At 39.0% G+C, this 21,817-nt stretch overlaps 1 protein-coding gene across 3 annotated transcripts in view; it reads left to right on the top strand.

Annotated features, from left to right (window-relative positions):
- Nucleotides 1–2,538: 2,538 nt before the first annotated feature.
- Nucleotides 2,539–21,817, top strand: part of micall2a (mical-like 2a) — a 90,454-nt gene continuing 71,175 nt past the window's right edge. The window contains exons 1-17 of one of the 3 annotated variants that reach the window (XM_051941378.1): nt 2,539–2,913; nt 3,385–3,433; nt 4,534–4,675; nt 4,851–5,017; nt 5,781–5,911; nt 6,005–6,496; nt 6,613–6,797; nt 8,274–8,334; nt 8,723–8,919; nt 10,873–10,980; nt 11,189–11,253; nt 11,419–11,542; nt 15,078–15,180; nt 15,519–15,592; nt 15,676–15,790; nt 15,883–15,929; nt 17,348–19,592. In XM_051941378.1, the coding sequence (XP_051797338.1) occupies nt 2,771–2,913; nt 3,385–3,433; nt 4,534–4,675; nt 4,851–5,017; nt 5,781–5,911; nt 6,005–6,496; nt 6,613–6,797; nt 8,274–8,334; nt 8,723–8,919; nt 10,873–10,980; nt 11,189–11,253; nt 11,419–11,542; nt 15,078–15,180; nt 15,519–15,592; nt 15,676–15,790; nt 15,883–15,929; nt 17,348–17,583 (2,439 nt within the window). In that variant the 5' untranslated portion in view covers nt 2,539–2,770 and the 3' untranslated portion in view covers nt 17,584–19,592. Of the gene's footprint in view, nt 2,914–3,384; nt 3,434–4,533; nt 4,676–4,850; nt 5,018–5,780; nt 5,912–6,004; nt 6,497–6,612; nt 6,798–8,273; nt 8,335–8,722; nt 8,920–10,872; nt 10,981–11,188; nt 11,254–11,418; nt 11,543–15,077; nt 15,181–15,518; nt 15,593–15,675; nt 15,791–15,882; nt 15,930–16,019; nt 17,244–17,347; nt 19,593–21,817 lie in introns of those variants that run through there. The other 2 variants (XM_022200323.2, XM_051941379.1) reach the window with 2 other exon arrangements.

The following is a 21,817-nucleotide window of genomic DNA, read 5'->3' on the forward strand; positions in this document are numbered from 1 at the left end:
AATTTCATCTTTACTGGAGCCTAAAAGATAATTTTCACAAAGCATTCACTGAATACATTATAGCCATGCAACGTTTATAAAAACACTCTGTCATATCACTATACAGTGGCTCATTAGTTATACGTGGTGGCAAATAAGTTGGAGTCTTTGCCTCACCAACAAAATCCAATAAAATAAAATCAAAAAAGCAGCAGGCACATAGGAAATCCAGAAATCTATTGAAACAGGAGGAGTTAATTCTAAAAGGAAAGACTACTAGAGGCAATAAAATGATCAAAATCTGTCATAATTGTACCCAAAGGTCATATATTAGGAGGACAGAAGAAATCCCGCACCAGTGTAAAAAAGAAAAAGTTTATACTTTACAACAACAAAAAATAATGCAACAGTTTGCAGCTTTCTTTTTTGAGTTATGAAAATGTTTAATGAAATTATGTTCCAACAACAAACTACACTGAGTAAATGGGAATAAATTTTCCACTCCAGTCAAATGTATCTTTATTTATTAGCCATTTATTAGCCTGAACCACCCGATAAGATAGAGGAGGACGCTTAAACTCCTGGACTCAAAGTGAAGAAAAATAAGCTACTTCAGCCTAAAATCAACGAATGCAGTTCAAATTGCACACAGTATTAGGTTGAGGCAGCATGACCCATCAAAAGTAATGTTTGCAACTTAAAAGGATTGTCTAAATCAGCAAATGTTTGGAACTTGAACTGAAGGAGAAGAAACATAAAGTTATCAAACCAATTTCATTAACTTACCTCAACTTAAACTTGGCTTTAAATCAACTAATGCAGAAATTTGAGTTCAAACTACAAACAATATTAAGTTGATGCAACAAAACTCATCAAAGCAACATTCACAACTTAAAATGATTATCTAAATCTGCATTTTTGGGGGGCAGTGACAAAAATTAGGTTATAAAGTCAATTTTATTAAGCTAATTCAATTTAAATTTATCTTAAAATCAACTAACGCAAAAAAAAATTTGAGTCTAAATGCACACTATATTAAGTTGATGCAACACAACCTTTAAAAATAAGGTTTTCAACTTAAAAGGATTATCTAAATCAGTAAATTATTGGGACTAAAAACCCTGAACTGAAGGTGACGAAACGTAGAGTTAATTGATTTCATTAAGTTGGCTTAACTGAAATTTAGCTTTAAATCAACTAATGCAGTTCAAACTACAAACAATATTAAATTGAAGCAACGCAACTCATCAAAACAACATTCACAACTTGAAATGATTATCTAAAGCTCCACTTTTGAGGCGAGGTGAAGAAAAATGAAGTTACAAAGCCAATTTTATTAAGTTACCTCAACTTAAATTTTGCTTAAAATCAACTAATGCAGAAATTTGAGTCTGAAGTTCACACAATATTAAGTTGATGCAACAGAACTCATCAAAACAATGTTGGCCACTTGAAAGGGAGATCCAAATTAGCAGTTTGTGGGGGACTCAAGGTGAAGAATTATAATGTTATCAAGGCAATTTATTAAGTTACCTCAACTTAAACTTTGCTTAAAATCAACTTATTTATAAATTTCCTCTTCATTTACACACAATATTAAGTTAATGAACCTAGCTTATCAAAAATAATGTTTGCAACTTGAAAGGACTGCCTAAATCTTTTTTTTTTTTTTTTTTGGTCTTGCAAACATCCATTTAATTAATTGGTGGGAACAGATCAATTGAATTACTTTTTGGAGTGTATCTTTCACTGTTGTCTACTCAACTTTCGGACATCAGTGTGAATTAACTGAATTTTACTTTGTATTATATATGTGGTTAAAAGCTTGGACAAGAGGTCGATATACACTACCATTCAAAAGTTTGGGGTCTCTCAGGAATGTCTTTATTTGTGAAAGAAAAGCATTTTTTTTCCAATGAAGATAACGTTAAAGGAATGACAAATACAGTCTAGACATTGTTAATGTGGTAAATGACTATTCTGGGTGGAAACAGCAGACTGTTTTTTAATGGAACATCTACATAGGGGTACAGAGGAACATTTTCAGCAACCATCACTCCTGTGTTCTAATGCTACTTTGTCTTGTGAGGCTAATTGGTGATTAGAAAATCCTTATGCAATTATGTTAGCACATGAATAAAAGTGAGTTTTCATGGAAAACATGAAATTGTCTGGGTGACCCCAAACTTTTGAACAGTAGTGCAAGTAAATAACATAACAAATATAATATTTTATGGTCTAGATTTTAGTGACAGAGTGGTCTAACCCACAAGCCAAATATAGTGTTCCAGTGAAATGTTAGATCATTCGTGAAAACACAAAAACTTTCTTTTTCAAACGTGTGAGATTTCATGGGAAATTACCTGCCCAAACTGTTGAACGCTAGTGTATGACCACAACTGGATTTCAATTAAATCTTACTGAATTGATCAATTTCTACAGTAATGCTGCACAATAGAATGGAAAACTTTTGCAGGATTTCCTTGCGTGGATTATCAGGACAACTACAACTATGTACTTTCGTGGATGCTTTTTATGCAACTGCGGTGAATGGCGAGTCTGCAGTGGGTGTTAATTAGCGTAATGAGCTGAGAAACACAAACCACCACCAGCAGCAGCAGCAGCTCCTCGTCCCGGAGATCCGCGACGCTCAGAAGGAAACAGGACGCAGCTGCAGCGCCGCAGTTCACGGTCAAACCCACAACTGAGACACTGTTTTTCTTTTCCTCTGACTCCTCCGCACCGAGACCTGCCGCCTGTTGCACTCTTTGTCTGTGTTGTTTCTGGAGTCATGGCTGCCATCAAGGCTTTGGAGCAGTGGTGTAAACTGCAGTGTGACGGTTACCGAGATGTTTCCATCACCAACATGACGACCTCGTTCAGGAACGGACTGGCTTTCTGCGCGCTTATACACAAATACAGACCGGACCTGATGTGAGTATTATTTGAAGTGTGTGAAATCTGATGCGATTTGGCTGGAGTTTGGTGAAGAAATTAAACAGAATATGTGACTGAGCTGATCCAACCGGTGCAACGTTTGTGTTTGTGATTTCTTGTAGTTTCTGCTTTTACTTTGGGAAAGTGGGTCAAATTCTGCTCCGGTTAAACTAAAAACTTTACACATAAATGATACACTGATTTCTTATTTCTTGTCTTTGATGCTTGTTATACACCTTAAAGTGATTTTATTCATATTAGTTTTTGTTTAATTCACCTAATCTTAACACACAGTCATTTAGAGTGTTAAAGCTTTTATTTAGAATATTTCTTCTCAGGAGGTCCAGACATATAATGCCTTTAAAAAAATGTAACTTTTTAACATTTTTATGTATTCCTCAGGGAGTTTTACCCCCTCCCTTCCTGACCCTGCATATCTAACTTCTCTCTCCTCACTGTGTTTCTCAGAGACTATGACTCACTCCGACAAGAGGATGTGTTCGAGAACAACAGGCTGGTAAGATGTATGTCAAGCTGTTCAACCTTTTGTCTCGCTGAGAGGAGCAGACTTCATACTCGAACTGCAAAATCTGATGCAGCATAAAACATGCACTTCATTAACCCCGGATACATGATGGCACACACACTCACTGTATTTGTTCTTGCTTTGGCATTTATGCAGCAGATTAGTTAAATATTTAGCTGTTTCAAAAGCCTAATGCTAATTTCCACTCCCATTTTCTACAACTACTCTGCCTGTGTCCTTATTTTGTTAGCCCCTGCGTGAGCCGGGACCTCTCCATTATTTAGTCCTCTGCCATCTCCCCGGCTTCCTGTGACCTGCAGCGTGCTACAGTATGCGCTCTGTATGACTTCCGTGTTGTCTTGGATGTTCCAGCGACTAACCCGAGCCCACTGGGAGAGGCTCTCTATCCATTTTGAATGAGGCTTGCTGTCATCCGCCACTCGATCCTGATGCATGATGACGGTTCACTTGATGTATACTTTCTTGAGTGCAAGAAGAACAGATTTGTCGCCGGTGAATGGTGTGTTTGATCATACTTGTGATCAGCTGCTGAAGATGCTCCCTGCACTGAAACATGAGAGCTGCAGTAATTCGCGCTCTTCTATATTTCATGAACAGTGTCACGTTTCTTACAGGTGGTTATTTCAGGAGTTGTGTGCATTTGTAGCAGGAAAAAAACCGGCAAAATACATCCTCGGATTCTTTATGTTTTGTGCTTTCCTTTTATATCAGCACATTTGGTATTCAGAAGGAGCTTTTATTTAAATTTAATGAGCATGTCCAGGCTTATCCTAAACAATGCCCTGCTATCCTGCTCCCTCCATCCTCTTTCTTATCCCTACCAGCTCACAGGAACTGTGCTATTCATTATACAGCCTTTTTCAGACCTCCCTGGGCCGTGCCACAGAATACTGCTGGTCTATTTAAAGTAAATTGTATTGTTTGACATGTTTACACATGCTACAGTTGTAGGAGTCGGCATGCCCTGTGAATGCTTTGTTTTCATGTGGCAAAGAAATGCTTTGGGTCTGCTTTCTTTGTTGACAAGAAATGTGGTTAAACGTGCTGTTTTTTTCCCCTTCTCTTTCAAGGCTTTTCAGGTGGCAGAGGAGAAGTTGGGGATCCCAGCTTTGTTAGATGCAGAAGACATGGTGGCTTTACGGATCCCAGACAGGCTGAGCATTCTTACCTACGTCTCCCAGTACTACAACTACTTCAAAGGACGGCCTCCCAGTGAGAATATCTCTGCTTCAAAAACGGCTCTAGTAACTTTGTAGACAAGCTTGAGCTGTTCAATTCAAAGCTTTTTCTTGCATGTTTCTCTCTCGAGCACACGCTGAGGGGTGTTGTTTCTTTCTTGTGCAGCGCTGTGGTTGTTTGACACTAATGGTGTTTTACTTGTCCTCAGTGGGAGGTGTGAAAAGGCCAGCAGAGGGCTCCAAGGAGGAGCCATCAGAGAAGAAAAATCTCCCAGTTGTTGCCAAAAGCTTTGTGTCTAAAACCGCCATTGAGAATTGTTTACCTTCCACTCGCATGGCGCAGACCTCACCCAAGCCTGCCAGAGCTGCTGCTCAGGTCAGTAAGGATGTCGGACAACATTTCATCAGGCAGTGTTTACAATATACACATGGTATATTCCTATACAATAGGTTAAGTAAATATCAGCCTTCAGAACCCTTAAACCCTCTAACTGGTTTGACAGGCATGTTATCTTTACAAAAATTGTCAATATTCCATATTTTTTTTAGAACAATAAGCTGTAAAAATGATAAGAATAGTTCGATTTTCAACTTTCTGATGGTCCTTGAACTACTCACCTGTGTCAAGCTTTTCTGTCAAAAATATTTAAAAGTTTTAAATAATGATATTTCATCAAAATCATGTCATTGTACATGTCTCATTGAAAATTTGCCACAGTTTTAAACAGATTGTATAAAAAGCAAGGACACTATTAGTGGGGACTTTTAATTTGAAGGACTTGTCAGCTGAACTGCACAGTACAGATAGTAGAAGATTAAATTGTAGGTAGTAAATGGCCACTAATTTCCCAGTACTGGTAGCACCTGTGGGCATTTTGAAAAATCTTGCACATATTGATTCCAATTTTTTTTTTCAATTTTTTTTGTAAAAATAATCCAAAAAATTAAACTTTAATTTTTCCGATTTTCGTCATTATACCTTTTTTTTTTTCCATTGCACATTAGACATTTTTGACTTCCAGCCTGGGTTGTGCTGTTTCCATAGAGGTGCAGGACTTTATAATGCGCTGAAAAATGAACCTATTGTGAATAAAAATGTGACACTAAGTCGTTAACTCCCTTTTGCTTTTCATTTACAGAAGGTGGTTTTGACAGAGAACACCAACAAAAACGGGACTCTCAATAGCAAATGCGTTGCATGCAAGAGCCACGTTCATCTGGTCCAGAGGCACTTTGTTGAAGGCAAACTCTATCACAGAAGCTGTTTCAAGTATGAAATTAATCATTATTAATTACTACCACTGTTTTTATGTACTGGTGATTATTCAATGAATCGCTCCGTGTTAATAAAATCCCTCACCAGATGCAGCGAGTGCTCCAGCGTGCTTCATGCAGGAAGCTACAAACCTGGGAAGAATCCAGACACCTTCGTCTGTAACGCCCACCAGAACAATTTCAAGCCTTCAACCTCGGATGCCGCGATCAAAAACGGACCAGCTGTACCAAACAGTGCCAGCCAGACCCAGCCTGCACCGCGCCCCTCTCTGCTGCTGTCGGCTTCACCGAACATCATTCTGAAGCCAGGCAGCCCACCTCCACCTTCCCCATCCTGGACGGCCTCAGCACAGAGGACGCAGGCGGCCCGGCAGAAGTTTTTCCAGGCTGCTCCGCAAGTTCCTGAAACCTCAACCGGTAACAGGAAGGAGCCTTTGAGTGTTTCAGGAAGGTCAAAGGTCGCAGCGAGTGTTGATGATGAGAAGAGCCGGGCCAGAGGGGTGATTGGAAAGAAATTGGCGGAGGAAAACTGCAACAATAACAACAAGCGCCCATTCACCATCCGATCAGCGGCGCGACGGTGAGCCCGTATACAATCTGTGCCCATGAATAGGGCTGTCATTTGCTGTATCTGAATATTTCTAGTCGTTCCCATTCTGTGTGCGGCTGATGGCGAGGAGCTTTCTCTCTCTGCAGGTTTGGTGATGAGCCAAGTTCAGCCGACAGCCCTGGTCTGAGAGAGGATAAATGCAGCCAAAGCCCAGCAGGAAACTGGGGAGGACAGGCCTCCACCAGCCAGACAAACAATAAGGAATCGCCATGTCTAAAGGCCATCAACAAAGACAACACAAGGCCAACAACTGTACACAAAACTGCCAAAGGCAAGCTCCCCTAAATTCATTTCACTTGTTCTTGATCCATTATTTGACATCTAGCCAGCATCCACTGCGCCTCCCCTCCTATTCTCTCTCTGTCTGTCTCACACATTCATAGAAAACAAAGCCCTTTTGTCATTTTTTTTGCCCTATTTATACAGCCGGTGCATCCGGCATGCTGTTAGCTGACGTTTTAATTTCTGTCTTACGCTAATGAACTTTCATAGTTGAATTGTCAGTCTCTTGGGATGGACGTGCATGTGCGGGGTGTCAGAGGGGTTGTAGACAGAAACACAATTACTGGAAGTTTTATTGTGAAGGGTATTCAGACAGTTTTATATTTAGCAGTGATTTTTTTGCTGTTTTTACATAAAAGTAACCAAAAAAGTAACCGTATAAAGACTGAACATTACTCCAACCTGTTTGGGAAATCAGGCTGTCTAATACAGATGCGGATGTGAGGATGAGTCACTTCAGTTCATTGTTGTGAGAGATAATGAAACCCGTAGCTGCTCTCATTATCAGCTGTTCAGGTGAGTGTGACAAGGAAGAGTCAAGGGAGCCTTTTGTTTGTTGTTTACATGAGCCTGCACGCCACTGTTGAAGCAGATAAACGGCAGCGCACTAACTTCTCACTTATTTTGACATGAGGAATAATTTCAGCACTTGTTAAACATGACAGATAAAGTATAGGACGAGTCATTATGCTTTAATTTCGAGCTAAAACAATTAGCAAACTAACCAAGTTGTTTAACTGAGTAATCATTAGCACCAGTTTTGAAAGTTCGCAGTTCTTTATCAAGCAAAAGTGTCAAACGTTTGATTTAATGTGAAGGTTTGCTGCTTTCCTCAAGACATTGACAGACATCATCTTGGGCTCTGGGAACTTAAAATACACTGTAAAATAAAATGGAAAAAAAATAAAAAAATTTGGTAATTGTTCCGGAAAAAAATACTTTTAAAAATGGTGGAATATTGTAACATTCAAAAACGGTTAAATAAATAAATAAACACATGAAGGTCATGGCAAAAATATTTTTTAAAAATCTGTACAGTATCAGTTAAAATGTTATTTATTGTTGTTCTAGCCTTCATTTTGAATATATGCAAAATAAATTATTTTTAAAAAATTGATATAGTACAACAGGGTAATTTTGCACTCTGACACTTCAGTCTAATCTGTGAAAGCAAAGATTTTTCATGTGGATGTAATTCACAGTTGTGGCCTGTGTTTTTTTTTTTACTGTCAACAGGTAGATCATTTTTTTCTGTGATTTTACTACATATTGTCCGTATTTCAAGAGCAGGAAAATCTGTAAATTTGTTGCAGAAAAATTGCAGTTAAGCTATGAATATTTACATTTTTTACAGTATACACTTTTTTCTTATCTTAAAATATTAACAAATTAACCGACAATCAGAGTAATGTAACTGCAGCGTTAACTATATTTCCGCTGGTCTTTCACTCGTATTTTTCTGCAGATCCAGTCTACCGCGAGTGGCAAACAAAACTCAAACCTGTGAGAACTGAGCTTGGACTAAAGTAAGTATGCTCTGCTATTTTAATAATGACTGTTGCTCAATAACTTTCTCACATCACTGGAAGTAGAAAGGTCACACAAGTGGACAGAAATTGCCTTTGAAGATTCTCCGTTGCACAACTCTGAGCTTATTCACTCTCCTGAATACAGAATCATGGAGCTGCGCCGAAACTTTTCCTACTCTAACACTAGATTTTCTCATTTCTAACCCCTGCTGATGATTTCACCACTGCCTTCATCCCCTTTTAATATTAGAAAATATAAGGTGAGGCCTTTTCTTTATATATTTTCATTCTTACCCAGCCTAATGGTGTATTCCATCTGTGTTGGATAGATAATGTACTTTTCACACAGTCTTAAAGGGTCCATTTCGTTGTTTCTCACATGTAGAGATGCTGAACCTGAAGCCTTTACTGAGCATACACCTGGATTCATGCCCACGACTCCTTCTAATGCCTCTGTCTGCACAACAAGGCCTTCATTGGCTCCAACACCTGCAGGACCTTTAGTTAACTTAGCGGTGTTTAATGCTGCACGCTTTACTGAAGACCGTCCAGGGAAAGCTGCACCTGGCTCCGACAGAAGAGGTGAGACACATCTTTACATTTTAGTAAAAGACATTTATCGGTCAGCATAGTACATTTTGTTGTTTGAGGTTTGGATATCAAAAAGAGGCATGTTTGCACAATTAGTTTTAGCCTGGAACGTGCATCATTATGAAGGTTAGTGCTTGAAACTGTACTTTCAGCTTGTCTTGGCAATTAAAAATTCTATTATTGTCAGTTATAGAGACAATGTGTGATTTTTCATATTGAAATCCCAGCACAGTTCTGTTACGAGCAGCATTAAGTGATTAAATCAAATGCAAAATCTGAATAGTGTCTAGCCTCATCGACTTTTACTCACACTTTATAAAAGATGTTTACACGAATGATTCTACAGCTACTAGCAACTCTGAAACGTTTTTTTTTTTTTTTTTTTTTTAGCGAAAAATGGAAGGTTGGCATTTGCATGTATAAAAAAAGTGCCGCTGAGCTAATAGAATGTTTTTTTTTATTTACTCTGCCAAGGAACACAACAGAGTTGTGACAATTGCCACTGGTTTGTCTGTATATCTCTCTGTTAGCAAGATTACTCAAAAACGGATGAACGGATTTACTGGTAGATGAAATTTTCAGGGAAGGTCAGAAACAGCACAAGGACCAAGTGATTTGATTTTGACAGTGATGCAGCTTATAGTCTGGATCCACAGATTAGTTAAACATTTCTGTATCACTGTAACTGTGACAAAAAGTGAACGCTACGTCAGCTGCTTGCTGACGATCACATAATTGTGACCCTACTACAAATCGACCTCTGTGGACCATGAATTTTTAAAAGATTTTATCCAACAGAAATCCTAAACCGACTGAGGAGTCTTGGTGGAGTACTAGGCTCTCTGAATGCTTTTCTTGTAGGTATTCAGTCATAGCCCAGGTGTTGGAAAATGTTACATTTTGACCCAGTAATGCTACTACATGAGGAGTCCAAGATTCACTGAAATAATTGCAGTTCATTCTGAGGGAAATATGAATGTCTGTACCAAATTGCATGGAGAGCCCTTCAAAAGGTGACATATTTCACTCAAAACCATGAGTGTGAACCTTATGACAACATTGGAGAAAACAGTGACTCACTAGTCTATAGGATTCATCCTCTGGGAACCATGAATGTCTGCGCAAGAACTTGCCCATCAAAATTCGTTGAGGTCATGGACTTTGTGATTGAACTTGAGAAGTAAATAGCGATGAACGTATTGCAGATCAAACCCTTATGTGTAGTTTTTTGGTCATAGCAAATTTATTAGAAAATATAAAAATATGACTCAGTAATGCTGCTACATAAGAAGTCCAGGGATCACCCCAACAATCACAGTTCATCCTGAGAGGAACATGAGGGTCTGTACCACACTTTTTGGAAATCCTTCCAAAAGTTGTTGACGCATTTCACTCAAAACCATTAGTGTGAACCCTAATGGCAGCAACGGAGAAAAGGTCAATAGATCACCAAATTCAATATGTTTCATCCCCTACGGATGATGAAAATATGTAAAGGCTTACCATTAAAGTTGCTGAAGTTGTCGATTTTATTTAATTTGAGAAGTAAATGGAGAAAAACATTTTGCAGATTAAACCTTAAGTAGTTTTTTTTTGGTCATAGCCAATGTATTGGAAAAATGTAAAATTTGATAAGAAGTCCAAAGATCACCCAAACAACCACAGTTCATTTTGAAGGGAACATGAGGGTCTGTACCAAATTCCACTACAATCCCAACAAAATCTATTGACCATTATATTTTTGACTCATGTTAGTGTGGGGGGAAGTAGTGAATGATCACTAAAGTTGATAGAGGACGATGAATGTCAAAAGTTGACCAATCAGAAGTTGTTGAAGTCGTGGACTTTATTTAATTTGAGAAATAAACTGAGAAAATTGTGTTGCAGATTGAACCTCTTGAGCTGCAGATCTGCATCATGTAAAGCCTCCTGTCCTTATTTTAGGTTTTAAACATGGGAGTCACTCGCCTGTGAAATCCCCACCCAGACCGCCAGCTCTGGAATCTATTAGCTCTCCAACAACTGCTCCTGCCAATTACGGAAATCCATCAGGTTGGTTCCCACCTTTTTTTTTCCTCTTCTAATTTTAAAAAATGTCATCAAAGCCACACATACATGGCTTCAACCATCTTGTTGATTTCATATGAGCAGTCATATTTTAAAAAAACTGAAAATAAACCAGGTGAAGTCATATGTGACAATGCTTTTCTGAAAAGCTGCCATGAAAGGACTATCTAATCCTATTTTATCTACCTCTTAGCTGCTAAAAAGGGAAAGTATTTGTCACCCACCAACGCCTCCAGGACCGAAATGAGGTCACCCTCTGTAAGTTCCCTCCATTAAGTCTCTTAAGAGATTAATTAACAGCTCTCCAAATATGCTTTCATTACATTCCTAGTAAGAAAACTGAATGACCTTCTTTACATTAAAGTGGCCAAAGTCAGAATTTTCAAATTAAAATAATCTTTACTTGACTTTGTTTTACATCAGGTGAAGTCTTATCATATTCCAGCGGAGCAGATCGAAAGGGAGCTGAATGATATTGAGACAAACTTGGCTCAGTTGGAGAAGGAGGGTGTGGAGCTGGAAAAGAAGCTGCGCAGCTGTGAAGAAGGTATATTGTTTTTTTCTCAACAACTCACCATTTCCTCTCACTTCATCCTTTTTCTTGTTTAGACATTCAGGTGTAATTGAATGTTGACATATCGCAAACAAATTAACATTCAAAAAAGTCACCTAAACCACTTTGAGTAGACATATGTATGTAGGAAGTCTACTCAACTGACCTCCTCAGCAGAACCTGCAGCACTTTTGCATATACTCCACTAATACACCTGAGAATTACACTGAATTATATCCAGTAACTGCCTGGAAAAGGCTGTTTCTCTGTCCATTACCACAGTCCCTGTGTTTTCATGATACCAATGTGCACCATATGGGTCATTCCAGAATTGGAGGACACTTGGGCTTCAACATTTTTGGAAAATAAACCTTTTTTTTTTTTTTTACAGTTTTCTGCTCCATGTTCATCAATAATAGGTAGTAAACTATCAAAGGCTTGATTGGCTCAGCTTACATATCAGTGGTACCATTTTTATTTCATGTTTTATTTGTTGTTTGCTAGCCTTGCTCTAATCACAGGAACAGGGTTGCTAATCCATGCTCATGTTAGCCTTTTCTCAGGAGTGGAAGCTAGATATTTAGCTAGCTGTTACTGCTGACCAAGAGAACAAACTTACAGATGGGGAAAAAAAGTAAAGAAAGAAGTAAAAATGAATTTGTCGCATCCTGATAATGTGCATATCAGGGTTGCATGAGGTAGAGTTAGACATTCAATCAAGGCTGAGAAGGTTATGAAAATTTTAAAAATAGAAGAGAGGATATAGCTTTGCTCTACCCATTCGTTTGGAAAACTGTTTGATGATGTAAATTCCAGCGTATCAATATGATTGACTATTTTCTTCTTCTTTTACCAGCTAAAAAGGTTAAGCTAACATGTTGTGGGACACAAATATTATGTTGATTAAAAAAAAAATTCCCGCAATTATGAGAGACATCAATGGAAAAAAACAAAAAAAGGAGATTTAAATTACATTTTAACTGTTTTATTTGAGGTTCAATTTGAGCATCTGGGGGGTTGGACAAGAGAAAATGGTATTTTAGGGGGAACTCCAGACTGATTTGTGTTTTTAAAAATATATATATTTTCAAACATTCTTTTCCCCCTTAATTTTTTTTGGGATTTGTTCTCAGGGCAAGTACACCAACAACTGCATCTTTTAGTATTTTGTACATGCATTATTTGAAATTTGATGTTTGAGACAGAAAATGTCCTCCAATTCTGGAATTACATCTTCCTGTTCCTCCCCAATTCATTTATTTTAGCTTTTAAACACCGTTTTTGCTGAATTTAGTCCTCATTGCCGTGCTAAGCGACAAAGCTGGTCAACCTCGTGGTCCAGAGGAGGGTTAGCTGGACCCATGCACAAAGACTCTGAGGCAAAATGTGTCAATCCAATGGTCAATTCTGCACTCTGGCAATGAAAAACCTCCATCACCAAATCTGATATTTTATGGACTTTGTGCTGAATCCCTCTGCTGCGTCAGTGTCCTGGTTACTTCTCACATTCACTCGCCATCAGCTGGAGTTTGTGTGTGTGCGGGGAGTTACCTGCCATTTCTATTACTGTCTCCGCAGCCAAATGAGGTGAGAGGCACAGCCGGCCCACGGGGATGTTGCTTCTCCTTTGAGGCACGAGGAGCAGGGGGCCTGATTGCTTTGCTCAAGGTCAACATGACTCGGGCATAGTAATATGTATATTCTGGTCGATTGCTTAAATTTTTTTTCTTGCCTACACCCCACCCAGGAAGCCTGAGCATGTAGTCGCTTGGCCAGAATTTGACATCAATTGCACACCAACCTAGGAGATCATCTGCTTCTCAACTGGAATTTGTTGGCGTTAAAATAAAAAAAAAAAAAAAAAGCCCTGGCACTTATACTTCAAAATCATGTTTGTTCTGGTGATGGCAGGATGTGGGGCTGCTTTGTCTGCCTCTGTCCAGCCTCATCTTTACTGTATATGTGTTTTGATTGATTGGCCACTAATTGGGATTGGCAAATGTTCACCCTGAAATCGATTGATCCACCTACTCGGATTTTCCAGTCTGACTTGGTGAAGCTGTGTTTCATTTTGAATCACAACACTGCAGACGACTGATCACTAAAATGTGTGTAAGAATCACTGAGGATGCTAAAACTTTCCTGTAGTTTGGATATTTGAGGATGATTTGAGTGCAAACTAGATCTTTTCTTGCACACATGCATGAATAAAATGAAGCTAATCCCGACTAGGTTTTTGCTTACATGAAGACAAATCAGTGCTTCATTCATTAATTTATTCTCTCTGCATGTTAAAACTCACATATCAGGAGAACATTTTGTAGCATTTTTTAAAAAAAATGGCAGCACTGGAGGTTTTGTGTTTAATGTGATGCTCCAGCTACCATTTTCATTATGCATTATTCTGTTTTTTATTTTTTCTTTAAAATCTGAGCAAATTATGAGAGAGGCTCATTATAATTACTGCCAGCTAAAGGTGACATGTGGAAGAAAAACGCTTTATTTTGTGTGACCAACAGTCTTAAACCCCAAAGCGAGAACTTGCTAAAGTGATTATCAACATTGCCACGGATGGTTTGATTTGTAATTCCCTATTTTAAATGAAGTGAGTTTTAAGTGAATTGAGTGTAACGTAAAATATTTGGCAAAATAAAAGGGATGCTGCGTTCAGTTCGGCGCTTCGTGGAGCAGCAGAGGTGACTAACGCTAAGTATACAGTGAAAAAGGAGCATGCTTGTTGTAACATCCTGTTCTGCGGCGCATGATATCATTCTGACGTTAAATTTAAAGATTCCGATTTAGAACCAGCACCAGTCTGGGCTCCATTTTCGGTTTGTTGGCTGCAACGTTGCCTCTTAATAAAGGCCTTGACATAGTCCCAGGAGGTGAGTCACCCGCCATCTTAATAAATCTCCAACCTCTCCACAAACCTCTCAACCAGCTTCCTACAGCAGCCAAGTTATCTTAAAAACCTAATTTGCACTTAATGTTATTATTGTGCAAATAACGCAGTCTTAATAAAACAAATGGGTTTATCTGGTGGAAATGGAATGAGCCATGGTCGCGAACGAGGGGCGGCGTCTTCACTGTTACAATATATTAAGAAATGATGTTAATATATTAACCAGATGTAAAATGTCTTTTTATTTATATATATATATATATATATATATATATATTCTGCACTTTGCTCTTGCGCTGTATCATTAGAGCACAGAGCCAAAGTTGCGTTTGAATGTTGCTGTCGGAACACTTTCTGAGCTTAATTTATCCCTGCAGGATTTCATTTACTCACAAGTCAGAAACATTTAGTGGAGTTGTGCTGAACCGTACCAGCCACCCGGAGCAAATAACAAGATTTCAAAGAAACTTCCGCAGTCTATACAGCACATTGTGCTTTGTTTAATACTTTAAAATGACCTGATTGATTGATTAAACACACACACATCAGCGATCACACATTACAGCGTGAGATTAGCATACTTTATCTCTTTTAGTAATGTACTGTGTGGCACTAACCTGATTCCAGAGGGTGAGGCGGACATACTGATGGACCCACTGATGGTTGACTGGTTTAACCTCATTCGAAAGAAGCAGATGTACATAAGGAAGGAGTCTGAGCTCGTTTACACGTGAGTACGGCTTGTTTTTATAGCTTCTAACATGAAGGCAGATGTATATTGAGAAATTCTGCCACATTGTTGACTCATTGTTTTGGGTGTCTCAGAGCTTTCCACCACTATCTGTTTTACATTTTTGCAGCAAAAGCATTTTTTTTTATTCATTTAATTACATGAAACCATTCCAAAGCTTCATTTTATCCAGTGAATGAAGCTCGTATCATTTATACCATTCCTATATACTTACATTTATTTGCATTAAACAAACCAAATATATTTGAGTTTGTTTTCAAGATAGATATCATATGCATAAAAAAAAAAAACATGTTTTTAATGGGTGTATATCTCAGAGCCAGGACTCAGGAGCTGGAGCAGCAGCAGCCAGGTGTGGAGGGGGAACTTCGCAGGCTGCTGGAGAAACCAGGTAAGAGATCCCAGACTCTCTGCTCACCAACACCTGTGTTACTTCCTCTTATTTTGTCAGCATCTAAGTTTGACAACTTACAGATCATTTAAAGTCCAGAGAGGAGCAACAGCGAGAGAAGAAGCTGATGCAGAGGCTGATGGAGATTGTGGACGGCAGAAACGCGATCGTGGAGGGTCTGGATGAGGACAGGCGGAGGTAACACAATCCAACTTGGACGTGACGTTTACTAAAATGCGTATTAAGATGCATAACTCCAGTTTTTTTTTCTTTTCTTTGGTCGATTTCAGGGAAGTTGAAGAGGACTTGCAGTTGAATAAAATGATGCAGAATCTTGGTGAGCCTTGCACAGAACACATCTCTGTTAGGTTTGTCTTTCGAATTTGAGTGCAACCTCTAATATGTTGTGTTTTTTGGGGGGAAACAGGAGTGAAGAAATCCAAAAATAAAAGGAAAACCTCCATCTCAAAACTGTTCAGGCGAAGGAGTAAAAGACGGGTTGAATGATCCTCAAGGGATTTAAAAAAAAAACAAAACTAAATTGTCCTAATTTTTTCTGTATTAATAACATTTACGGTTTTTATATTTGACTACTACAGTATTTCTGCAGTTTGCTAGTGAGAAGGCAAAGGATGAGATGTCAAATTAGGAAGAATGATGGATAAAATCATTTACTGCTGCAAAACTCAAATCTAAATGTTGAGGTGTTTTTGGTCAAAGAATCACTTGGTTGGTTTGTTAAATTGAGTGTCAATTTTCTTCATAGGTTATGAGTCACACTTTGTGTTTTTTCTCAGGTGTTTCACTGTTGAAAAAGAAATTTTCTCACTTGGTCCAAAGAAATCTCACTATTATTGATAACCCTTGTTACGTACAGACACTATATATTTATGGAATTATTAGAATAAGGTATCGTATTAATAGTTTTAGCAATATAAAATGCAAAATTGATCTATATGTTTAAATAACAGAGAGGACACTGGCTGTTCCACATGCAAACAAAGAATGAGGATTCTAAGTGTGTAATCCCTCAACAGTCTTGATCCAGAATGAAATTATTTCAGTGTTTATTTAATAATGGATTTTAACAAATTTCCTGTAAGGATATTAGTCGGGAGCCTTGACAATTAGGTTGGGATGGAGTGTAGAAAATGGAAGAGCCACACATGTTGCAGACTCGTCTCTCACACTGTACTGTAGGTGGCAGCCTGGGTATGCTGTATCACCAGGCAACAACTTGGAAATCCAATTTGCCACAGTACAGACAGTTAATTTCTTTGCTAATTTTATAAATGGTGCAAAAATGTTCGGCTTTGCTGATGCAATAATGTTATGTGAAAGAGGATTAGGTGGAGCGGCAGCTTATGGATGGGGCCGGCTTATAAACTATAGGTTGTATTGAGCTCTTTATCTTCAAACCTGGTTTAATTAAACATTACTCTTTACTAATATCTGCATCAGAGTTTGCTCCCTACCTGAGCTATTAAAATGTTCAAATGACGTGTGGAGCCGCCGGTGTGTGAAAATGCCATTCGCAGTGTTTGGACTGTGATGCTGCATCTTTAGAGGTGTTTAAGGGTGTGTGCTTGTTTGCTATTTATAGTATTTTAAAACTTGAAAATCAGTTGTCCAATAAATCCTTTGAAGATTAGAGCGTATGAGAGGGTGAATTACTTCCTTAATAACAGCTTCCTTTGGCACACATCTCTCTATTTAACCAGCACTTTTTTTTTTCCTCTCACTCCACTTCCTAAGCTTCACCAATGACTATTGATTCCACAACTCGAGACATGGCTTTCAGTAAGAAACCAACAACGCTCCTTTTGCATCAACAGCGATCACATCAACGTTTAATAGAGCTTTTTAAAAGACTGCATCAAGATAGCTCGGTGGCGTCGATGCATTCCGCAGCTACTTACAAACTACACATCCCTCATTTTGAGATGCATGAAATTGTGATCATGAACTTGGAACACAATCTTTCTAGCTGAGCAGAGTTGGAGATGGTATTGGTACAAAATGCCACGCGTGATGTGGGTGACAGTCGAGACTGAATGTGTGATATTAGAGTTAATTAAAGCTTTGCGCCCCATCTACTGCAAATGCTTGCACTTCTGCAATTAAGAATCAAAGGCGAGGGCTTAGTGTCAGGGGGGTGTCTAATACATGGTTTTAACAGGAATGGGACCTGATTTGCCAAGCTCCTAGCGACAAGCATTAACAACAGCCTCAAATTAGAGGGACATTAATATTCATAAGTAAAACAATTCATCCTGTGAATGTGTGATGAAATGGAATCCTCTGAGGTGAGCTCTTGTGTCCAGGCTGCCATCGTTCATTAAAATATGCCATTACCCATGAAGTGCTTAATCTTTATGAAAGGGTGGTAAAATCAGTTTGAACTGCTCTGACAGAAAAGGTGGTAATTGTAATATTGTTCGGCACCTTGCATTATGTTAATCCTGTACATTTTTTGAAAACGCGATGGTGTCAAACAGCATGGGTTTAGAGGGAAAAAATGTGCAGCCATCTTTGCTTAAAATGCACTCTGAAATTAGCGTGTTATTCTATTAATAAGGCATGAGTGCTTTGTGATGTTTTAGGTTAGCCGCCTCTTGCAACACAATCTAAATTCCGTGTGTGTGTGTGTGTTTCGTCTTATTCCACTCCCTGCCAGAGTCTCTGCCACTAGCCTGTAATTATGATCCTCGAGGTAATTTTATCAGGCTCATTAGCTCTGATGAGTAAACGAGAAGCGTGCCTCTAATTTATTGGCCATCCAGGCTGGAGACTTAATTCTCATCAGAGAGATCATAATATTTGTATAGAGAGAAAGATATACAGTACACATATATGTATTTCCAAGGCTCCTAGACAGACACTGAGGCCAAGACTTGGTGACTTTAAACCCGTAATTACACTCATAACAGAAAGTCTGATTGGATAATTGGCCGTGTGCTCAAATTCTTTCCACAGATGTCATTGTGATGAGCAGAGGCGCCCAACACTGTCTCTTTTTGATTCAGGCACGATTTCAAATGAAAGCTATTGTTTGCATTCTAGCGAGTCTTGTGAGTTTATCTTCCTGCGCAAAATTAGATTCTCACACCTCTGCAAACAAAATTGCATTGTTTTGTTCCCTGTTCAATAGAGATTATCCATTTTCTGTGTCGGAGAATGTGTTAAGGGAGCGGTGTAAATATGCTCACAATTTTCAGTGTGTAGAAATTTGCATTGAGGGGAAATTATGCATGCTGGCTAGTGGAAATGAAATGTATAAAGTGCATGACTGGTAGACTTGACAAGTGCAGCTTTCATCCATCTCAAATGAATAATTTTCACTTCCCTTAAACATCCTTAATCCAACCATGTTATCAGCGGGCATGCAGGATTCTGCCAGACTTTCTCCTTAACGGCACAGCAACTTTCGACTTGCCAGAGATTCTGCACTGCAGTTGCTTACCACATGGTCTTAGGGACTCACTCTTATCCTTTCCTGCTGGTTTTGTGGATCAGTAAAATTCCTTCAAAACACAATATATACATAACGCAAGTCTTAATAGATAGCAGAATGTCTCACTCTACCCTCCTCTGTGCTGCCTCAGAGGTCGACTTAATGCACTGTATTTTACCTCTGATTCACATTGGCAGAGAACTCAGAGGATGGCGTCTAAAAAAACCTATTTGCTCAGTGGCCCTTTGTCCTCTATTTCAAATTTCAGTGACAGACCCTTCCATGCTCATATAATGTGGTTTGGAAATTCCTATGGCCGTAAAGGGATAGAGGAGGATATTCATGGTAAATTACTCATTTACAGCCCAGCATTCAGCATTTGTGTTATTTTTTTTTTTTTTTGGGGGGACGTTTGCTTGTCTTCTTTACTGAAATACACACTTATGATGATACTGTATTGTGGGGAAATAACCTCAATCCTTTTTAATTTATGCATTGTAACCTGTTCTTCAAAGTGCTACTGACAATAAACAATGAAATGTGTAATTGGTGTTTATGCTGTTAATCCGTGTGATAGCCTCTAATATGAAGGGTTACCTGGCTATTTTCAATATCCACTTCCTCAGAAGCCTCGGTTTGCGATAAGAATATTAACCTCATCAATTTCAGGTAACTTTCAACGCTTTAACATCTTGTCTTAAAGACCTACGTGTTAGCAGGAGTCTCAGCCTTGGCATTTAGTGACATTTTAAGCCTTTTAACAGAATCCAGACAGGGATTTGCCGTTTCCACCAAAGGAAAATAATTTATATCCTCCTTTCTGAGAAACTGTGGGTAGAGGGATTAAATGCACCAGAGAGATTTGTATGTGGTGCAAGTAAAACAATATTGTGACTCAGTTAATACATTTCCTACCATCCACTTTCATGCTTTGAGGAAGTCGGGAGTTGTTACTCATCGAGGCGAAGTTGGCTTTGATGCTTTTCTTGTTTAATTTTCTCATTTTCGGGGCTTTTAAGCGTGCGGGTCGTCGCGATGACAGCACCTGAACTCCTCTCAAAACTGTGCCATGAGACAATGCGTGGAAGCATCCGAGTCAAGCCTGACCAAGACCAATTATTTTGCAGTCCCTCAAAACCCCTGCAAAATGTTTTCACCCCACCTCGAATTACATTTAAAACATAATGATGTCATGTGCGCAAGAAAAGAAGAGGGAAAAAACAGGTTTCTGAATGACAGTTTGCAACACAAAAGGTCCTTTCTGCGTGTTGGATGGGTTGTGGACTGTGTGTCTGCCAGTGTGTGTGATGGCTGCTGTGTAGTGGAGACACGCAGGGCTCTGTTCTCTCTGTGGGCAGGCAGCTTTGATGCACTGCCTCTCTTATCTCATGCCTGGCAAGGTTAATGAAGTGGTGGCACTTTTGGAGGAAGTAGAAATGGGATGAGTAGCAAAGACCAGAGGAAGCTTGGAGATGAAACGTCCTGCTCTTAGCGGCTGTAAGTGGCAATTTTGGTGAATTACATAGACAATAAGAAAGGGGGTTGTCATCCTCTTAAACACAACAGTCGTCTGAATCAGGAATGGTTGATTGCATCTCTTTCAGCCGGGGTTCATATGAAATTACATTAACATTTAGGCATCGCTTGTAACTTGATCTGTCAAACGTCTCCCCTTATAAGGACGTGTTGGCGCTCCCTAGCAACATTTGAATCAGTTTTTGTTCCCGGATTGTGTTCTTGTGCTGCACACACGAGACAATTTTGGCACCTTAAAACCTAGACTTGTGAAATGCTAAACAGAAGAGTGTCAGATCATTCTTCATTTGAATCAGGGCGAGCTCATACGGTTTGCAGCAGGGTGTAGTCTGATCCGGGCCTTTTGAAGACTTCTGAAAACCCGCTGTGCCTTTGTCAGTGGCAACAAGTCCCACTTAAGTGACAGAGTTGGCTTATTTTATTTGTAAAGTGGCTTGGAAGTTGGCTCACGGTTGCAGCTTAAACAAAGGGCAGAAATGCCACCCTAATATAAATATAATAACAGCTGATGTACTGCTAATGCTCTGTATTCCTGAGCTTTTTGGTTTTAATATTCCAATTCCCTTTGCATCTATAAGAGCTAATAGGTAAACAGTCCTGAATGGAAGAAATGAAGCAGGTCTACATGCCAATGAATTAGCATATAGATGAGTTCATCTCATACAAATAGTGCTCTTTTGCCCAGAACTCCCTGTGCTGAGCAAAGATCATGTATGTAAAGTATGCATGCAGAAAATGTAAATTAATCCATTTCAATCATCATTCAATCTAATATGATTCCCCCCCCCCCCCCTTCGTCCCTTCTCTCATTTGTCCCTCGTTGCTCAAATGTCCAGAAATATTGAGAGGGCGGTCAAACTGCTCCCCCGAAGCACCTTAATTGTTTAACAGAATAAAAAAAGGAAGTGGAGGAAAAAAAGAAAACCGCATGCAAACAAAAACACAGCAGACGTGAAACTGACATCAATTACAAATAAGGATCATTGCTTGTAGATCAGACAACGGCTGAAAGCAGTTGTGCATAAATATAAGCACCTCAGTGTTTTGCCGAAATCGCACAATGCTTTGATTTTCCAAAGCAGAGATTCTATAAAAGGGATGCCATTGACCGTATGTTTTGTATTTGATCCTCATTATTGTAATTCCATAAACAAACACCGCCTCTGTGAAACATAACTATTTGTTGCACAGCTCTTGTTAATATGCTAAAAGAAGCTTACAGAATTGGGTCAGCT

This window comes from Acanthochromis polyacanthus, chromosome 21 (genome assembly GCF_021347895.1).
Source record: "Acanthochromis polyacanthus isolate Apoly-LR-REF ecotype Palm Island chromosome 21, KAUST_Apoly_ChrSc, whole genome shotgun sequence".
Classification (NCBI taxonomy): Eukaryota; Metazoa; Chordata; class Actinopteri; family Pomacentridae; genus Acanthochromis; species Acanthochromis polyacanthus.